This window comes from Lotus japonicus, chromosome 6 (assembly GCF_012489685.1).
Source record: "Lotus japonicus ecotype B-129 chromosome 6, LjGifu_v1.2".
Classification (NCBI taxonomy): Eukaryota; Viridiplantae; Streptophyta; class Magnoliopsida; order Fabales; family Fabaceae; genus Lotus; species Lotus japonicus.
Genome location: NC_080046.1, coordinates 59,213,096 through 59,231,059, shown reverse-complemented (window position 1 = coordinate 59,231,059; position 17,964 = coordinate 59,213,096). Strand labels below are relative to the sequence as shown.

The 17,964-nt window shown below is 32.7% G+C and overlaps 2 protein-coding genes and 1 long non-coding RNA gene across 5 annotated transcripts; 1 reads left to right on the top strand and 2 right to left on the bottom strand.

Moving 5' to 3' along the window:
- Positions 1–261: 261 nt before the first annotated feature.
- Positions 262–3,263, bottom strand: LOC130723841 (uncharacterized). 3 transcript variants are annotated; one of them, XR_009014366.1, is made up of 4 exons: positions 2,847–3,261; positions 2,636–2,734; positions 1,635–1,861; positions 262–530 (listed from the first exon to the last, which is right to left on the bottom strand). It is a non-coding gene; the product is annotated as an uncharacterized LOC130723841 (long non-coding RNA). The 3 variants fall into 3 exon arrangements; XR_009014364.1 differs by lacking the exon at positions 262–530 and having other exon boundaries at positions 1,473–1,861; positions 2,851–3,263; XR_009014365.1 differs by lacking the exon at positions 262–530 and having other exon boundaries at positions 1,473–1,861; positions 2,847–3,262.
- A 1,598-nt stretch (positions 3,264–4,861) lies between these two features.
- LOC130725663 (uncharacterized) lies at positions 4,862–5,587 on the top strand. Its single transcript, XM_057576872.1, has one exon. The coding sequence runs from the start codon at positions 4,862–4,864 to the stop codon at positions 5,585–5,587; it is 726 nt and encodes a 241-aa protein (XP_057432855.1).
- Positions 5,588–6,070: 483 nt separating this feature from the next.
- LOC130726098 (uncharacterized protein At4g37920) lies at positions 6,071–9,647 on the bottom strand. Its single transcript, XM_057577325.1, has 6 exons — positions 9,418–9,647; positions 9,032–9,330; positions 8,504–8,672; positions 7,770–8,014; positions 6,858–7,045; positions 6,071–6,777 (listed from the first exon to the last, which is right to left on the bottom strand). Exons 1-6 carry the CDS (start codon positions 9,575–9,577, stop codon positions 6,618–6,620), a joined length of 1,221 nt encoding a protein of 406 aa, XP_057433308.1. The 5' UTR covers positions 9,578–9,647; the 3' UTR covers positions 6,071–6,617.
- Between the last annotated feature and the right edge of the window lie 8,317 nt (positions 9,648–17,964).

Genomic DNA, 17,964 nt, shown 5'->3' with positions numbered 1-17,964 from the left:
GTATATTAAAGAACAAGATGTAATTAAGTCAATTGACAAAGACCAAATCTGATACAAGGTAAAACAAAATTCATATAGAGTATGATGGCTCATTACATAGTCAAATTATTATTTAGAGGTGTGTCAAGCTGAACTGTCTCAATTCAAGTGGAAAATCAGATGTGGGATATATATGGAATCTGCTTTGGTTTAAAGTAATTAGTTACTATAATAGTGAACATCATGTTCCATTTCTATGTAAATTATAGAAACTCACCCAAGTAACCATTCTCAAAAGCATGCAAGTAAAATTAGCAGGACCATGAATAGTTTTATATAGTGCTTCTATTATCTCCAAAATTAGATAAGTAGAAGTAGATTTAAACAGGTGATGCACACATGAATGAATGATCATAAGAGAGCTCGTAGTTATTCTAAGTTCAAACAGAAACTAGTTTCATCATATTCCCAGAATATTCAGAATTAAGAAGACTCTGCAAAAGTGCATTGCATGCGCTCATCTTTAGCGTTCACTTGGATCACTTCAATACCTAATTAAGAAGAGAGTTTCAAAAAAAAAATTAAGAAGACTCTGCAAAAGGAGCATTCTAATACGTGAAACACACACAGTCCTAATTAACGTTGCACTAATAAGATTCGATTATTTTACACCGGGACAATTTAGGTTAAATCTCTTAAAAATCGGAAGTTGTAAAGTTCTAAGTGAATACATGGGTTTTAAATACTTAAATTAGAAAGGAATGGATAAGATGGGAAGTTATAAGAAGAAGAAAGCATAATTTTACTATGTTGAAGGCTCTCAACCCTATATTTGAATTCACCCATTGATGAGCCTACATAATCTCGAATTGGCAATAAAATCAACATTTTCGTTTTAGTACATCGGAAAGATAAATTGCAGACGAAATCGATCCATGAACCTTCCCCTACCCAGCCCATATGTCCCTAGCTCCTACCACTTGAGCTATTCTACAGGGACAAAATCAACATTTTCTTCTTCTTTTCTCCTTTAAAAAAACTGTTAAAACAGTTTCTTAAAACACGCTTTTATTTACTCCGATTTTTTGGGTTACTGTTTAAGCTTTTTATTTTTTTTATAGATACTCAAATTAAAGACCAAAAAAGTTACTATTTAGGTTTCAAAAAAAATAAAATATTATTTAATCCTTTTTTGTCAATTTTATTATTTAATCCTTAAAATGATATATTTAAGTCATTTGGACTAAATTGGTACTGTGGTAGAGCTTTGGGTAATTTATTATAGTGGATTGCTGTAGTTTTTCTCTGTTCTGTATGGTTTAGATCCTGTGAAGTGATGCTTCTTGGAAGCTTCTAATCTGTCTTGGGTGACGTTTTCATGTTTATGGCTATTGCTGCTTGCTGCCTTTGTCACTTGTTTTTGTAGCCTGGGGTTCAAGTAAAACTTGGTAGTCTTTTATTTCTGTTGCAAGTTTTACTGCAATCATAGCAAGTCAAGAAAATTTAATACTCTGTATTAGCATCTCAACCAGATAAGCTGATGCAACAGAAATAAAAGACTACCAAGTTTTGACTACTTATATCTCCTGAAGCAAAGCAATATTAGTACTAGCATCTCAACCAGATAAGCTGATGCAACAGAAATTAAAGACTACCAAGTTTTACTGCAATCATAGCAAGTCAAGAAAATTCATCTCTCCACTCAGGGCTTTTCCACATTTCTCTTAGCAGCTTCGGAGACAATGTACTTGGCCACGTCAGCCCAACAAGTCAGGTTAACAAACTGCTCATGAGGAATTTCAACCCCAAACTCCTTTTCAACATCCATAAGGTCCAGGGCGTCCATGCTCAAGCCTTCCTTAAAATGATTTGTTCCAATAACCTACAAAAATGGTAGTAGAATTGTAAAAGTAACACAATGCTTAAGTTAACAAAAAAGAAAACAGTCTAAAGGGAGTTGGGAACATAGATTCTACCAAGTAAGCTAACAAAAAAGAGACAAAAAGAGAAAGCAAAACAAGAGTCAGGACTCAGGACAAATAAAACAGCAAAAGGGAGCTAAAAGAAAAGCAAGCAGGAAAGCCACAAGAAACGGAACACAGTAGCAGCATAACCCCAAGATATACTCCAAGGACAAGGCACACTACTACAGCCACGCAGCAGCACCTAAGAGACCACCACCAATACTGATTCCACAGACCTCAAAGTGCAGCCCAAAAGTCTGTAAAGAATAACCCTGAGCGCAGCAGCAAAAACTTGAACCCCAGGCTACAAAAACAAGTGACAAAGGCAGCAATAGCCATAAACATGAAAACGTCACCCAAGACAGATTAGAAGCTTCCAAGAAGCATCACTTCACAGGATCTAAATCATACAGAACAGAGAAAAACTACAGCAATCCACTATAATAAATTACCCAAAGCTCTACCACAGTCCCAGAAACAGCACCTAGTTGGCTTTTAGCCAGAAAAGTCACAACAGCCATAAGATTGAAGATTCTACACACTATAACAATGACTAGTTCATGGACTTCATGCAATTAGCATAGGTTTTCAAAATGTTGAAGAACACGACCCCAACCAAGGCTACGACATATAGGAATAGAAGACTCAGCTAGCTTGATTCATATAATATAACAATACAGTTAATTTAATACCTCTGAGGCAGAGGCACCACTTTTATCAAACTCCTTGGCCATTGCAATTACGCGGCCAAGGATTTCCTGTATCCCCTCAGGTTCCAGTTCCAGTGTTTCCTGTTCATTAGCAAATGTGAAAAAATTATGATGTTTATGTGATAATAATGGATCACAACACAATGAAATGTGAAACCAAACACAGGTTCTTGGTAAAGAGAAGGAAACTAACCTACCTCTCCCTTTCTCACCCACCCCTTCTCTTTCCCCCCAATCCCCTTCGATTTCGATCTGAGCCTGCGAATCGGAGGTAGTTTGAGATGGTTGCCGCCGCCGTCACAGAGATAAGTACGGCGAGGTTGGTTGGTAAAGAGAAGGAGACTGACCTACCTCTCCCCTTGCCCCCCAAACATCTTCCTCCGATTCATGTCGGTGGAGACCCGATCTGAGCCTGTGAATCGGAGGTACTGGTGGTTTGAGATGCGGCGGGTCGAGTAATTGCCGCCGCCGTCACTGAGATAAGTACGGCGAGGTTGGTTGGAGAGTGATGGTATTAAAGCAATGAGGCTATTTTTGGAATTTCGTAGGGTTTCTTGGTAGTTTCACAATCATTTAAAACCATTGAACAGATCCCAAAAATTTGCTATTTTTGTCTTTTAGTACGTGCTGGCATGGCGCTTGGAAAAACGTAGGGATTTAAGGGTGGGCGGGTTGTTATTTGATTAACTGTTAGTTTTCACATTTGGGCACAGAGACTAATTTTAGTAGCAGTAGGAAGAAATATTGTATACTTGTTAATTAGTGGTTATTCATGCATGCATGCTGCATGTAATTAAATGAAAAAACCACAAGTCTGTAATTAATTAATGAAGAAATTAAGTTGGTGTGTGTTTATGTATAGTAGTATAATTCAAAATTTGTCATTATTGTTCATCAGAATGCAGGACTTATATATATAAACTCTATAAGTACATAAGCATACACCTAGACATCTAGTCAATTTAACCTTTCATTATTTGGCCATGCAAAAGATCAAGGGAAAGAAATATTGTCCAAATCTAAAGCTTGATTATCCAAATTAATACCTCAGGTTCATCAACCATGTCCAAAATCAAAAGAGGTTGGTAGGTGGTACGGTAATTTGGCTCATTCCTATATATATCCATTCCTATTAGGCTGGCTAGCTGTATAATTTGTCCTACCTATTCATCCATTCCTTAATGCCTGCCACAATATTCGTTAGTGGAACTTGAACCTGCGCTACCAATTTTTCCCTTTTCCATTGCCTCCCTTGCACTCTGCTAGAAATGCTGTTGGCTAATTTTGGGGTCAAATTATTATTGCCTTGTTGAGGGTTGAGGCAATGAGAAAACGTTTGGGGTGTACAGTGTACTATGGCTATTCAGGTGGTTTGTGTCTCCATATAAAATGCAAAGCAGGCCAATCGATCAGGAATAAACAGTGTGGCACCCGAAAAATTAAGTAATTAACATGGTAGTAGCTAGTAGTACATAATCGGAAAAGTGGGGGATTCTCAACTTGGCCAAGGCTTTGAATTTTGGGGTGAGCTGAATATCAGTTTTGGGGTGTCATTTCTCTCTATCATGATTATTTGATATTTTTTTTTTTATTAATTCTTAGAACTGAATTTTACTCACTTTAGGTGTTAATTGCTCAATTTATAGAATTTGTAATTTTAAAGAGGAACACAGGCAAACATACTCCACTTTATTATTTGATGTTCCTTTATCAACTTAGGGTGGAAATATAATAGATCGCCGATGTTACTATTATTTTTTATTTTAAGAATTAGAAAGGAACTCTGGCTGACTATTTTCACCCACCTTGTGGACTTTTTGTCTGTAGAGAATGTCATAGTTTGATTTCTCAGAATACGTTGGAGGTTTTGTTCTATGTTTCTGTCCTTAGATAGCGTTTTCTTCTATTGACGCTTAGCCCTCCATGTAAAAAAAGGAACAATTCTTTTCTTTCTTTATTGATTTTATCCATTTCATGAAATGTGGTGTATTTATCTATAATACTTAGTGTTTGGGGGGTTTGCCGGGTTGGTGAGAAAATGAAATGAACCAGTGGTCCGTTCTGTTTTCTGTTTCAGAAAGCTGTGCTATTTTAAGCATCCCCTTGAGCTAGTCTGGAATGAGAGACGAATTGAGATGGTGATGGTGTGAGGATGGTAATTATTATGTTAAATCCTTGTATACAGAGCTGCAGCTGCAGAAGTTGGCAATGGAGGCTGGGCCATCGAGTGCTTTCCCATGGAAAAAGGTTTGGCAACTACAGGTCCCAAATAAAGTCAGGCACTTCTTGTACAGAGCAGCGGCTAACAGACTACCATGTAAACGTAATTTAGCTAGAAGGGGTGTCCTGCTCCATGATAGTTGTGTTCTCTGTAATGCAGATGGTGCCTCTAAAACTCTTGATCGTCTGTTTCTGCAATGTGAATGGACGCAGCGTTTTTGGTTCGCGGTGTTGAATCTTCGATCATCAACATTGTCGTCCTTCCGGGGCTGGATCTTAGGTTTATTGCTCAATGGAGATGCAGAACTCTTGACGCGGGTAGTGATGCTGGTGTGGGCTCTGTGGAAGCATCGAAATGAAATTCTTTTTCATGGTGGGCTAGCTGATGTGGGGGTGGTCACTAACATGGCATATGAAGTGCTTAGGGATTGGACAGAAGCTAATGAAAGAAGACCTGCAAGAGAGGGAAGACAAAATCAGGAGACCATGAATTTTGAGAAAGGGTGGATTAAACCGCGGGAAGGAGCACTGAGAATCAATATTGATGCAGGATGGTTCGGGGAGAATGGCCAAGGCTTGGGCTTAGTGATTAGAGATCACCATGGTGAGTGTATGTATGCGGCTACGAAGTTTTTATCTTCACGCTCTAACCCTGCTGTTGAAGGAGCCACCTGCATGGTGGCTTGCTGGCACTGGACGCTGTATTCTCTTTGATTTTATGAATGAAGTACTTTCCATAAAAAAAAATCTTTTATATACCTTGTAAATATCAAATATCTTACAAAATTAAGTTAGTTTTTATGATCTTACATTTACCATACACTCAACTACATCCCTACCATTCCTGTGGAGGAGTAGAATAAATAAGAGAGGGCAGAATAAACCACAAAGAATTCGACACTTACCAAACAAAATTTTCAATACGAGATGTCTTTAAGCCTAGTACACCAAGCTAAAGTTCATAAAAAAGATAATTTAATTGGAATAAACAAAACTCCATCAAATTAAAGAAAAATTGGAGGGAAAAACTCAAATGATCAGGATAGCATTAGAGTTTTTTTTTTGGTACAGCAGAAAGATCATTAGAGTATTATTTAACATAATAATATGTGGATAAAGATTTAAAAATTCAAAAAAAAACACTATCAAACAAGTTAAATTATGAATTATGTTTTAACTTCCAAACATTGAAAACTATTTCTCAAACAAGAATGAAACCACTGTAATTTTACTACTGAGTTCATTTGTTCAGCATTCAGATACATATAATAACCATGAATTTAAAATTACAAATTTGACCCTACAAAAATGATAAAACAAATCTGCAAATATATATTTTATCTACAAACATATGACAACATAATAGACCCTACAAAGGGTCAGGCCATTTGTTGGATGGCCAACCTGCCATACAATATTTTCCTCTCATACATGCAAAGAACACAACCCCCTATTCTCAATTTTCAAACTCCTAGTGTAACTAAAACAAAGGTAACCTTGTAACCAAAAAAAAAAGAACAAAGGTAACCTAACTTTTCATTCTACAACTATACTAGCTGTCTAGTTTTGTTTCCTAATTTAACTTATGTCATGGTTGAAAAAAATTTGCAGCCAGAATATAGACAAGACATTAGAGCAGTGTTATTGAAAACCAGCGCTTGAAGTTGATGGTGATCAAGAACCTCATGCCCATTATTATGATTGAGAGTAGGAAACCACCTTAGCATGTTTTCTATACTCATATTCACATGAAGTTCTTTTCAACAAGCTTTTTTATCATCTCCAGTTTTTGGATGACCTGTGGATTCAACAGATCTCTTGCTTCCCTAATGACGGTACCTTCTTGGCTTAGATGATAAGCATCCAGTACAGTCTTTATCCATGTGTGAAGCTTCTCTGGAGTCCTAAAAAATGATATTAAGAAAAAGTTAATGATATTGAATTCTATTTCAAGATAATTTATATTTTGACTAGTAATACATACGTGTACAAATTATCCACATCCTTTCCTTCAAGTTCTTCTCCAGGGGTAAATGCATCTTTAAGGGCACCCAGTTGCTCTTCAGGATCTTCAATTTGAATAATATACTTGATTATCCGAACCTCTTTTGGAACGAGTCTCTGAAGATTTCCAACTGCAGTCTTATATAAATAATAGAGGATATCTTTTACCTGCAAAGAAATTATGAAAGAAAACATATTACATAAAATATCTACCTAATTAGGATATAAATCTGAATGAGTAGGTTTATTACATGAGGTCAAATTGGACCTCCCATAATTAGATTCAATCAAGAGGTACTAGTTTTTTTTATAATGATATCAAAGATGGTGCAAATTATTTCAGAGCATCATATTTTATACGAAAATATGTTAACTGTGTAGTTCTTGAGCAGTATAGTCATATTTTGTAATATTATCAAACATGGTGTAAATTTTTTCAAAGCATTGTATTTCATATGAAAGAATTTTAACAACTAGGATAACTCATGAGCAGGGGATTCATATCACACATTCCCTCGAAATTTGATTTAAACATGTGAGTATGACTCGTTTGATTCTTATATTCCCTCAAATATGCAATCTCTCCTTTCAAAAAATGGAAAGGAAAAAAAATCATAGATGAGGAAATGAATTACATTGCATAGCGCTATACATTCGGTCATAACTCTGCACTAGTAAAGGGGATTATTATTATACCATGCAGTCATCTATTTATTGGAAAATGAAAGTGAAAACAAGGACCTTATCCACTTGTCCTTCCTCCACAGTGTGTATTGCAGCTAAAAGAATCTACTTGGAAGTTATAATAATCATCTAAAACTTCTTAGCCTATACATTCTTTAAATTAAATAGGAACATAGAAAAAAAGAAGCTGAGGTCACCATCAATTTACCTCATCTTTCATCATATTTGACTCCTTAGCAGCTGACCAAGCTTTGGTGATCATCAACACCAGTGTCGAATCAAGTTCCTTTTTTTCAGCCAAGTTGTCTATCTTCCTGCAGGCAGCATCAAGTGAGGGAGAGTTGATAATATCTTGGAATTTCAGCTCTGCAGCATTTAGCTGTTCAATGCTTTCAGTAGCAGCATCATAGGCTTGTACAGCAGCCAAGCATGTGTTCCCAAGCTTTGCCAGCCCTTGTCACGTAAAGAAACACAGGTTTCAAAATGCCAAATCAATAAATAATGCAAGTAGGAACTAACCAAATAAACTAGCACATTTATTAACATGTAACGTGTAACACGCACCATGGCTGTATGTGTTCTAAGGCTATCAAAATTCCACCCATAACTTCAATGATATCCTGATGTTTTCGTAATTAAGATCTTATTTATGTTAGGCTTCAATTTATACTTTTCCTCCACAAAATTAATACTTTGTTCCCTATAGCTATAGATCATAAATTTAACATGTGAGGGTAGCCATAGAAAACACCACTATCCCATTATTATACTCATAGAAAGAAAGAAGACCAACAATTTTTCCAACTGGATGAATATGTTTTGATGATTCGCTAGACAAGAGAACCAACTGACAAAAATTCAGTAAGATATTGCATCCTAAATCCAAAAAGTCATTTGAAACATAAACTTATGTTACTAAAAGCTAGCGAAATTAAGCCTCACCAGTTTGCTTTTCCACATTGTCATAGTAGGACTCAGCTACTGTGTGAAGGTGCACGAAGAATTCTTTTGTAAAATCCTTACGACGCTTGGAGACTATCTCACTAATTTCTGAAGAATTCTGATTAATCACTTCTAGAAGACCATTGTGTCTCTGCACATCCTCATCAACCTGTACAAGATAACGCCTCAGAAAATTAGCATCATCTCGGTTCCATTTTTCATTTTTCCAATCATCATACTATCTCAGCACCATCTCAATCCCTATTTCTCATCTTCCAATTAATGTATCTCAGCAACCATCTTATGTGGCGCCCGGCACACAAACAAAACCTAATCGTATCAAAATGTATCACTTTTTTTTACCATATCTCCTATTTCGTTCTACTTCTAATCCCCACAAAACATAAAACATAACTCATATCATTTCCTATCATGCCTCACCCTGTGACCCTAACACTACCTATCACACTTCCTATTCATGTTTTATCAAACACAACACAACATAGCAAAATGCGGATTAAACGAGACCTCTTTAAGCTTTCTCGCTAAGCGAAGCAGCTTCTCCTTCATGGCGGGATCGGCTTCCTCAACCGCTCTATCATGACACCGCGTGAAGAAATGGGGCCTGATGGTTTCCCATTCTCTGCTGAAAGCTAACAACCTTCTCCAATCCGTTGGAGTGGGCTTATCCACCATGAAAACCCCAATCAGCTTGTCACACACTCGAATCATTCGGCTATCATCCAACACTTCGCATAAACTGCCTTCGTTGGTTGCTACACGGGGTCTCAACCGCAACCGCAACTGCAACCTTCCTCCTCCTCCGCCTGTTTCATGAGAAATTGAACCAACGCAACAATTAAAGGTTTAGAATCTGATGATAATCGTGTTGGAGTTGGGTAGTACTAGCTCACCTTTGATTGTGGAGGAGCAGCACAGGGTGAAGCGCGGAAGGGGAACTGAGGTTGTGGTTGGGAAAGAATGGCGGAATCTTCCATGAAGTGTGGGCGGAGCAGAGAAGCTTGGTGGCGGAACTGAACAACGCGACGGTGGAATCGCCGTGCACAACTCCATCTGCGTCGAATCGATTCTGTGAAGCAGGGTTTACTCTGTGACACTACCAACCAGGGTTTATCTTTATCGTTTTAATTATTTTATACAAAATCAATATCAATATCAATATCTATCTATATATATTAGAAAAAAGAACAACTTCTAGCATGACGTGTCGCTCCCACAGGCCAAGTTAGTGACGTGTCGCTCCCAGATTAATTCTCATAAAAATTATTCCACGTGTCAATTTGTTAGAGGATATAATTTTCAATTGATATATGTTTTAATTTTATATATTCTAAAATAATTGATTGATATTATTTTAAAAGATAAGATTTGGTCTTTTAATTTATTTTTAATTTATTTTTAGATTTTACTTCCAGGAAATATTTTATTTTATTTTACATTTATTTATAAAGTATAATAATTAATTTTTATTGAATTTTCGAATTTTTAATTAATGTAGGATTTTATGAGTTTTTATTGTGATTTGCTAGATTTTGATAGTTTTTATCTATCTTTATTTAATACCATTTTTAATATTAGATTTGATTGGGATTTAGGTTGTTAATTTCTTAATTTTATTTTAATTTATCTTATCATTTATTTTAAATCCAGAAAATACTTTATTTTATTTTAGATTCACTATTAGAGTATATTAATTAAATTTTCTTAAATTTTCAGATTTTTAATTAATTCAGGATTTTATGAGTTTTTATTGTGATTTGCTAGACTTTGTAGTTTTTATCTATCTTTATTTAGTACCTTTTTAAATTTTAGATTTGATTAGAATTTAGGTTGTTTATTTCTTAATTTTATCTTATTATTTATTTAATTTTACTTCCAGGAAATATTTTATTTTATTTTACATTTATTTATAGAGTATAATAATTAATTTTTATTGAATTTTCGAATTTTTAATTAATGTAGGATTTTATGAGTTTTTATTGTGATTTGCTAGATTTTGATAGTTTTTATCTATCCTTATTTATTATTTATTTAATTTTAATTTCATGAAATATTTTATTTTATTTTTTAGTTACATTTAGAGTATAAATGAATTTTTATGGTATATTTATTGAATTTTCATATTTTTATTTAATTCAGGATTTTATGAGTTTTTTATTGTGATTTGCTAGATTTTGGTAGTTTTTATCTATCTTTATTTAGTACCTTTTTAAAGTTTAGATTTGATTAGGATTTAGGTTGTTTATTTCTTGATTTTATCTTAATTTATCTTATTATTTATTTAACGCTAATTCTAAGAAAAGGGAGTTGATTTGGTGCTGAGGGTCCACAAAGCTACCATGGACACGCAGAGATTTGATAGCTGTTATTTCTACCTCTGTCACATGTCACGATCATGACAGAGGTATGTCGTAAGATGATGTTACGTGAAGAAGAGTTTATCATGTTGTGATTGATGGTTTGTGCTATTTCAGTTTATCCTTTGTTCGTAATTCAATCATGGATTCTTAAATTTCACATATTTTGTGTGTTTTGATCCAAAAGTTTACAAATTTTTGCATAGACCCTTTAACGAATCATTGTTGAAGACGTAATGTTTTTTCTATTGTTCTACTTCCGCTTTTGTATTTTTTTAAACCAGATTTTAGTATAGTTTGTAGAAATCCATGCGTTTGAAGGCATTCTAAACAAGATTTTGGTATAATTTATAGAAATTTACGAAACTTAGGATAGCCTGAATTTATATTCATTTATATCATGTTTTAGCTGTGTGTATAAGCATACTATTTGCACTGTATGTGAATGATGCACAACTTACTAATTTTTTTTAATGATGCACACAGTGACGGATCCAGAAATTTAATGTTGTGAGGGCAATATATACATGTAAATTCGTAAAAAAAAATTAACATATACTATTAGAAGTTATGGATCTTTTTACCAAAGCGGACACAAGTGAAAGCATTTTTCACCAAAGAGGTAATAAAAAACCAGACTTTTACTACTCAAGTGAGAACATTTAATAATGTGAGACACAAGTGAGGGCATAATTTACCAAATAAACCATAAAAAAATCACATACTTTTCCTACTCAAATTTTTTTCTAATGATTTTTTCCAAAGCCAAGTGACGGCATTTGCCCTCATACACTCCAACATGTATCCGTCCCTGGATGCACAGGTCAGTCAAATTGATGAAAGCATATGAAGAACTCACATTTAATCTTCATGAGTATGGTTAGCTCATTCTTAAGGTTGGTTCATGTTTAGTGAAGTAACCACAATTATTTTGGGTGAGAGAATTATTTTGTTTTTTTCTTACATATATAGATAATTTGTTGGGGTGTGCACATATGAGGCAATACATCATTTTTTGTTTCTCTTGACTGAAATGTTCCTTTGATTTTTTGTTTCACAAGGGCTCTACCCCAAGATTCACAAATACACTAAATACAATTCTTTCACCACAGTCCTTTCAAATTGGTGAAAGAGGGTATTTTGTTCTTCAAGACTTCATTTTGGGTTTCTGTTTCAATCTTCTTCATGAATTGATTTTGTTCTTCAACTAATTGTAAGATGTCATATGCTTTAAGGATTTCTGCTTTTATCTTCTTAATCAAAAGCAAAAGGATTGAGGAAAAGAAAATCTTCTAGGGTGCAGAATATTCACTAATTGGAAAAATAAAATAACACGTGTCATTCTCAGATTAATTCTCATAAAAAAAATACATTTTAAAATTTTAGATTTGATTAGGATTTATGTTGTTTATTTCTTGATTTTATCTTAATTTATTTTTGATTTATTTTTAGAGTAAAAAAAATACATTTTTAAATTTTAGATTTGATTAGGATTTAGGTGGTTTATTTCTTGATTTTATCTTAATTTATTTATTATTTATTTTTAGAGTATTAATTAATATATCCCAAACTTTTTTTTTAAAAGAGTGAGTTTGAAAGCTATAGCTTAAGTTAATTTGTTAAGGCTTAATTCTCAAATTAGTCCCTGTCTTTGTTTCGCCGTCTGAACCAGGTCCCTGATCGGAAAAATTTGTGCAAAAAGTCCCTATGAATGAAAATCGTTTGGGGCAAGTCATCGCCGGAGCCCGGAGCTCCGGCGAGTGATGAAGTGGCGTGATGACTAGATAAAAACTGATGACATGGCATTAAATAAAATTAAAAAAAAATTAATTAATTTACCATTTAATAACCTAAATTAACTTGATTTAATCCTCAATTAACCCACTTGATTTAATCATCAATTAACCCACTTAAACATATACCCCCAACCTTTTTCCTAATTACCCTCAATTCCCAATCCCAATCCCAATCCCAATTTCGTTCACCTGTTGAAATTAGGGTTCATCCCATGTTCTTCACATCTGAGTGTTTGATTTCATCTCTTCATCCCATCTTCTTCACATATTCGTTCGATCCTCTTCACTGAGTCACGTTCCTCTTCCCTGAGTCGCGTTTTTCTCTTCCCTGAGTCGAGGTTCTTCTCTTCGAGTTTCAGAATCAGTCGCGTTCGATCCTCTTCAAGTCGCGTTCTTCCAGTCGCCTTCTTCTCTGTCGCGTTCGATCCTCTTCATGTCGTTCGTTCCTCTTCCCTGATAAGCGTTCCTCTCCTTTCAGATTTCTCCTTTCAGATTCCCTGAGTCGCGTTCCTCTCACAAACCAAGAATGCAGATGAACTTAGGAAATGGAATTGGGATTGGGTTTAGGAATTGAGGGTAATAAGTGGGTAATTAGGAAAAGGTTTGGGGAAATATGCTTAAGTTTGTTAATTGAGGATTAAAACAAATTAGTTTATGTTTAATTTAATGTTAAAATAATTTTTTTTTTAATGCCATGTCATCAGTTTTTATCTAGTCATCACGCCACTTCATCACTCGCCGGAGCTCCGGGCTCCGGCGAGGACTTGCCCCAAACGATTTTCATTCATAGGGACTTTTTGCACAAATTTTTCCGATCAGGGACCTGGTTCAGACGGCGAAACAAAGACAGGGACTAATTTGAGAATTAAGCCATTTGTTAATATATTTCCAAATAATAATAATAATAATAATAACAACATGTGTGTGCGGATATGGGCCGGTTGGGTACTATAGTACCCATACCCGCACCCATACCCTCTATTTTTTGCGGGTAATTATCTATACTCAACCTCATACCCAATTAGCGGTTTTTTACCCTACCCATAGTGGATATTTTTTGCAGGTACCCTATGATTTTGAGACCCATTGTCATCTATAGATTTAGATTTTGGCAAAGATGAATAGCTTCCTATAATGACATTGAATTGTCTAAAGGTGGAGAGCTTCGAGTTGCTACCCACGTGAGTATGGAGACGGGTACATGTAATTTTTAAAAACGCGGGTATGGAGATGGTACTATAGTACCTACCCATTGTCATCCCTACTTAGTTGGAATAAACACAATAATGTTATACTTTATGATATATCTTACACAATCCTGATTTGTGCTACTATCACATTAATTTTTTTTTAAGATTAATATGTTAATAATTCCTTATATCTATGATTTGTGTTATCGTCTTCATATTTACAAAGAATGTGAAATGAGTTCCTCTTGGTCTCAATCGGGCTTAGAAGAGAAGTCTTTATATCCACTTTACTCATCAATTCTGACTTTTCTATTTCATTCGTTGTTTAATATATTTTTAATAATCAAAGTATTAATTAATGTATCAAATACAATAGACATATTTCCCGTGCAACGCGCGGGTAAAAAACACTAGTATATTAGAAAAGAACAACTTCTAGCATGACGTGTCGCTCCCACAAGCCAAGTTAGTGATGTGTCGCTCCTAGATTAATTCTCATAAAAATTATTCCACGTGTCAATTTGTTAGAGGATATAATTTTCAATTGATATATGTTTTAATTTTATATATTCTAACCTAATTAATTGATATTATTTTAGAAGATATAATTTTCAATTGATATATGTTTTAATTTTATATATTCAAAAATAATTGATTGATATTATTTTAAAAGATAAGATTTGGTCTTTTAATTTATTTTAAATTTATTTTTAGAATATATTGATTAATTTTTATTGAATTTTCGAATTTTTTATTAATTCGGGATTTTATGAGTTTTTATTGTGATTTGCTAGATTTTGTTAGTTTTTATCTATCTTTATTTAATACCATTTTTAATATTAGATTTGATTGGGATTTAGGTTGTTTATTTCTCAATTTTATTTTAATTTATCTTATTATTTATTTTAAATCCATAAAATACTTTATTTTATTTTAGATTTACTTTTAGAATATATTAATTAAATTTTCTTAAATTTTCAGATTTTTAATTAATTCAGGATTTTATGAGTTTTTATTGTGATTTGCTAGACTTGGTAGTTTTTATCTATCTTTATTTAGTACCTTTTTAAATTTTATTTCTCTACCACCTCCTGTGCATTCTAATCTACCACTCCCTGCCTCTCATCTGCACTCCTCACAGCATTAAAATCACCCGCTAAACACCAAGCTGTAATAGCTTAGCGACCCCGAATTGCCACCACCTCCGACCATAATCTACATTTATGCCCCAAACAGCAAGGAGAATAAACATTGACAATGACACAAGGCACACCCTAATCTCCCCAAATACCCAAGAGAACAATGAAGTCGCCCCCCACAGTACACTCTTGTACGTGAAACAAACCCCTACGACAAATACATAACAATTGTCCCGCCCTATTAACTGATGGGCTCATCCTCCAATCGAAGTCCCCATCACCCCAAAGAGCCCCACATAATCATAAATGGATTCACATAAATTTATTCAAAATAAAATTATATTAAAAATAAAATTTAAGATTGGACTTTACGGTCAATCAATTTGTAAAGAAAAAATACTTATTTTCTACCATTTTTTTGGGTCTAAGAGCTCATTTTACTGTTACCATTGTATAAGTTTACTTGAAGGTGAACTATAACTCAAACACAAATTTATTAGATATTAGACTTAATATACATTTATGTATATATATAAAAGGTATTTTAGTATTTTATATATTGGATGGGTATCCATGAGTATGGATACATCAATATCCGTACCCGCCCCATTAATAAATGGATAGTAAAAATATTTATTAAATAAATTCGTGGATACCCGTGGGTGCGGGTAATTTTACCCGTAGCGGATTTTTATCGCGGGTATCCACGGGCGTGGGTAATTTTGACATCCTCAACACCCTTCTCACGTGACCCATTTGTGCTGCCCGTGCCCTCATCATGCTGCCCTCTTTTTTTTATCTGGGCGATGTTAATTTGATTTTGTTAAATACCCATTTCATATCATATCCAAGTTTTTAGTAAAATACATATTATTTAAAAGTTTAAATATCATTCATATATTGTCATTAATTTAATAACTTAATTCATAATATAAAGTTAAATTTATTTGTATAGGCATATCTATATCTATCTATCTATATATATTAGAAAAGAACAACTTCTAGCATGACGTGTCGCTCTCACAAGCCAAGTTAGTGATGTGTCGCTCCGAGATTAATTCTCACTTAATTATTTACACGTCAGCTTTTCCACCTATTAATTATCATTTAATAATTTACACATCAACTTTTCCACCTTGGCCCTATTTGCCACATTAAATTTTAGATTTGATTAGGATTTAGGTTGTTTATTTCTTGATTTAATCTTAATTTATTTTTAGAGCATTAATTAATTTTTATGGTATTTTTATTGAATTTTCGGATTTTTAATTAATTCATAATTTTATGAGTTTTTATTGTGATTTGCTAGATTTTGATAGTTTTTATCTATATTTATTTAGTACCTTTTTAAATTTTAGATTTGATTAGGATTTAGGTTGTTTGTTTTTATGTATCTTTGTTAGATAGTTTCTGTTAAAAAAATCTTCCTAAAAAATATTGTTTTTTATATAGAGTATCAATATCAATCTATATTAGAAAATAAAAAGGGTTAGAAGAGCAAAAAAAACCTTCATACGTTCTCTATCTCCAAAATTCTCACACAATTTTCTCTATTTCTCCCTTCGCGTTAATTCTCATTAAAAAAATTCCACGCGTCATTCTCAGGTTAATTCTCATAAAAAAATTATTTTTAAATTTTAGATTTGATTAGGATTTAGGATGTTTATTTCTTGATTTAATCTTCTTATTTTTTTAGAGCATTAATTAATTTTTATGGTATTTTTATTGAATTTTTGGATTTTTAATTAATTCAGGATTTTATGAGTTTTTATTGTGATTTGCTAGATTTTGATAGTTTTTATCTATATTTATTTAGTACCTTAAATGAAGATTTTTTTCTAGAAGATTTTGTCACGTGTCACTCTCATATCATTCAAATTCCCTCTATATAAAAAAATATATCTATCAGTAAATATTTTGTTTTTTCTGAACTTTGACATACATATTTTTTTTAAAAAAAATTATATCCATTGTTTTAACACATAATTCATAAGTACCAAAAAAAACACATAATTCATAACTTTTTTATGATTAATTTTAATAAAAATAATCAACTTTTTAATAAAATTATGCACTTTTTGAAATCACGCATATTGATACGTAGATTCTATATTAAATAATTCTTTTTGAATTATTAAATCATTAGTAATTAATAAAGAAAAAATTATAAAATATGAGAAATTTATATTTGAAAATTATAAAAATGACTCAAATATAATAAACCTTTAGAATATCATTTATATTTGATGGACTAAATAAAAGTTTCATGGAATATAGGTTAAGCTACAGTAAATGAAATCTATATTTACGACTTAACTTATTTTCTAATGTATTATAACAATAAAAAAAATAACAATATTTGATAAAAAAATAGTAACCACGAAACAATTCACCATTGATGTGCGTGAACATCAATATAATAAAAAGAAGTTTTGAATCATCATCAATATATTTCAAAACAATTTAATAAGGAACTAATCATCAATATAATAAAAAGGGTTTTCGAATCATCATCAATATTATTATTTTTTAAACTTTTAACATATCTACTTGAGATCTTGGATGTAGATAACATGAAATTTATGTATGCAGCTATTTTGATTAAATAATAAACCTTTTTAAAAATCACAAAATTGAAAATAAATAATTTTAAAGATTAAAATTGAAACACTTATTCAAAAATGACAAAATCAAAAATAAATTATTTCAAATATTAAAAATAAAACACATATTCAGAAATCACAAAATAGAAAAATATGATACATAAAAATATCACATATTCGAAAATATTAAAAATAATTGGAGTTTTTTTATTTTTTATTCCTTTGGGTATTTTCCGCAATGATCTCATTATACTAAAAGAATATTTTTTTAGATATAGATAATAGATGAACATGATTTTGTATCAAAATAAACTTCTCATCTCTTTAATTATAGTAATTTAAGATAAAATATTTT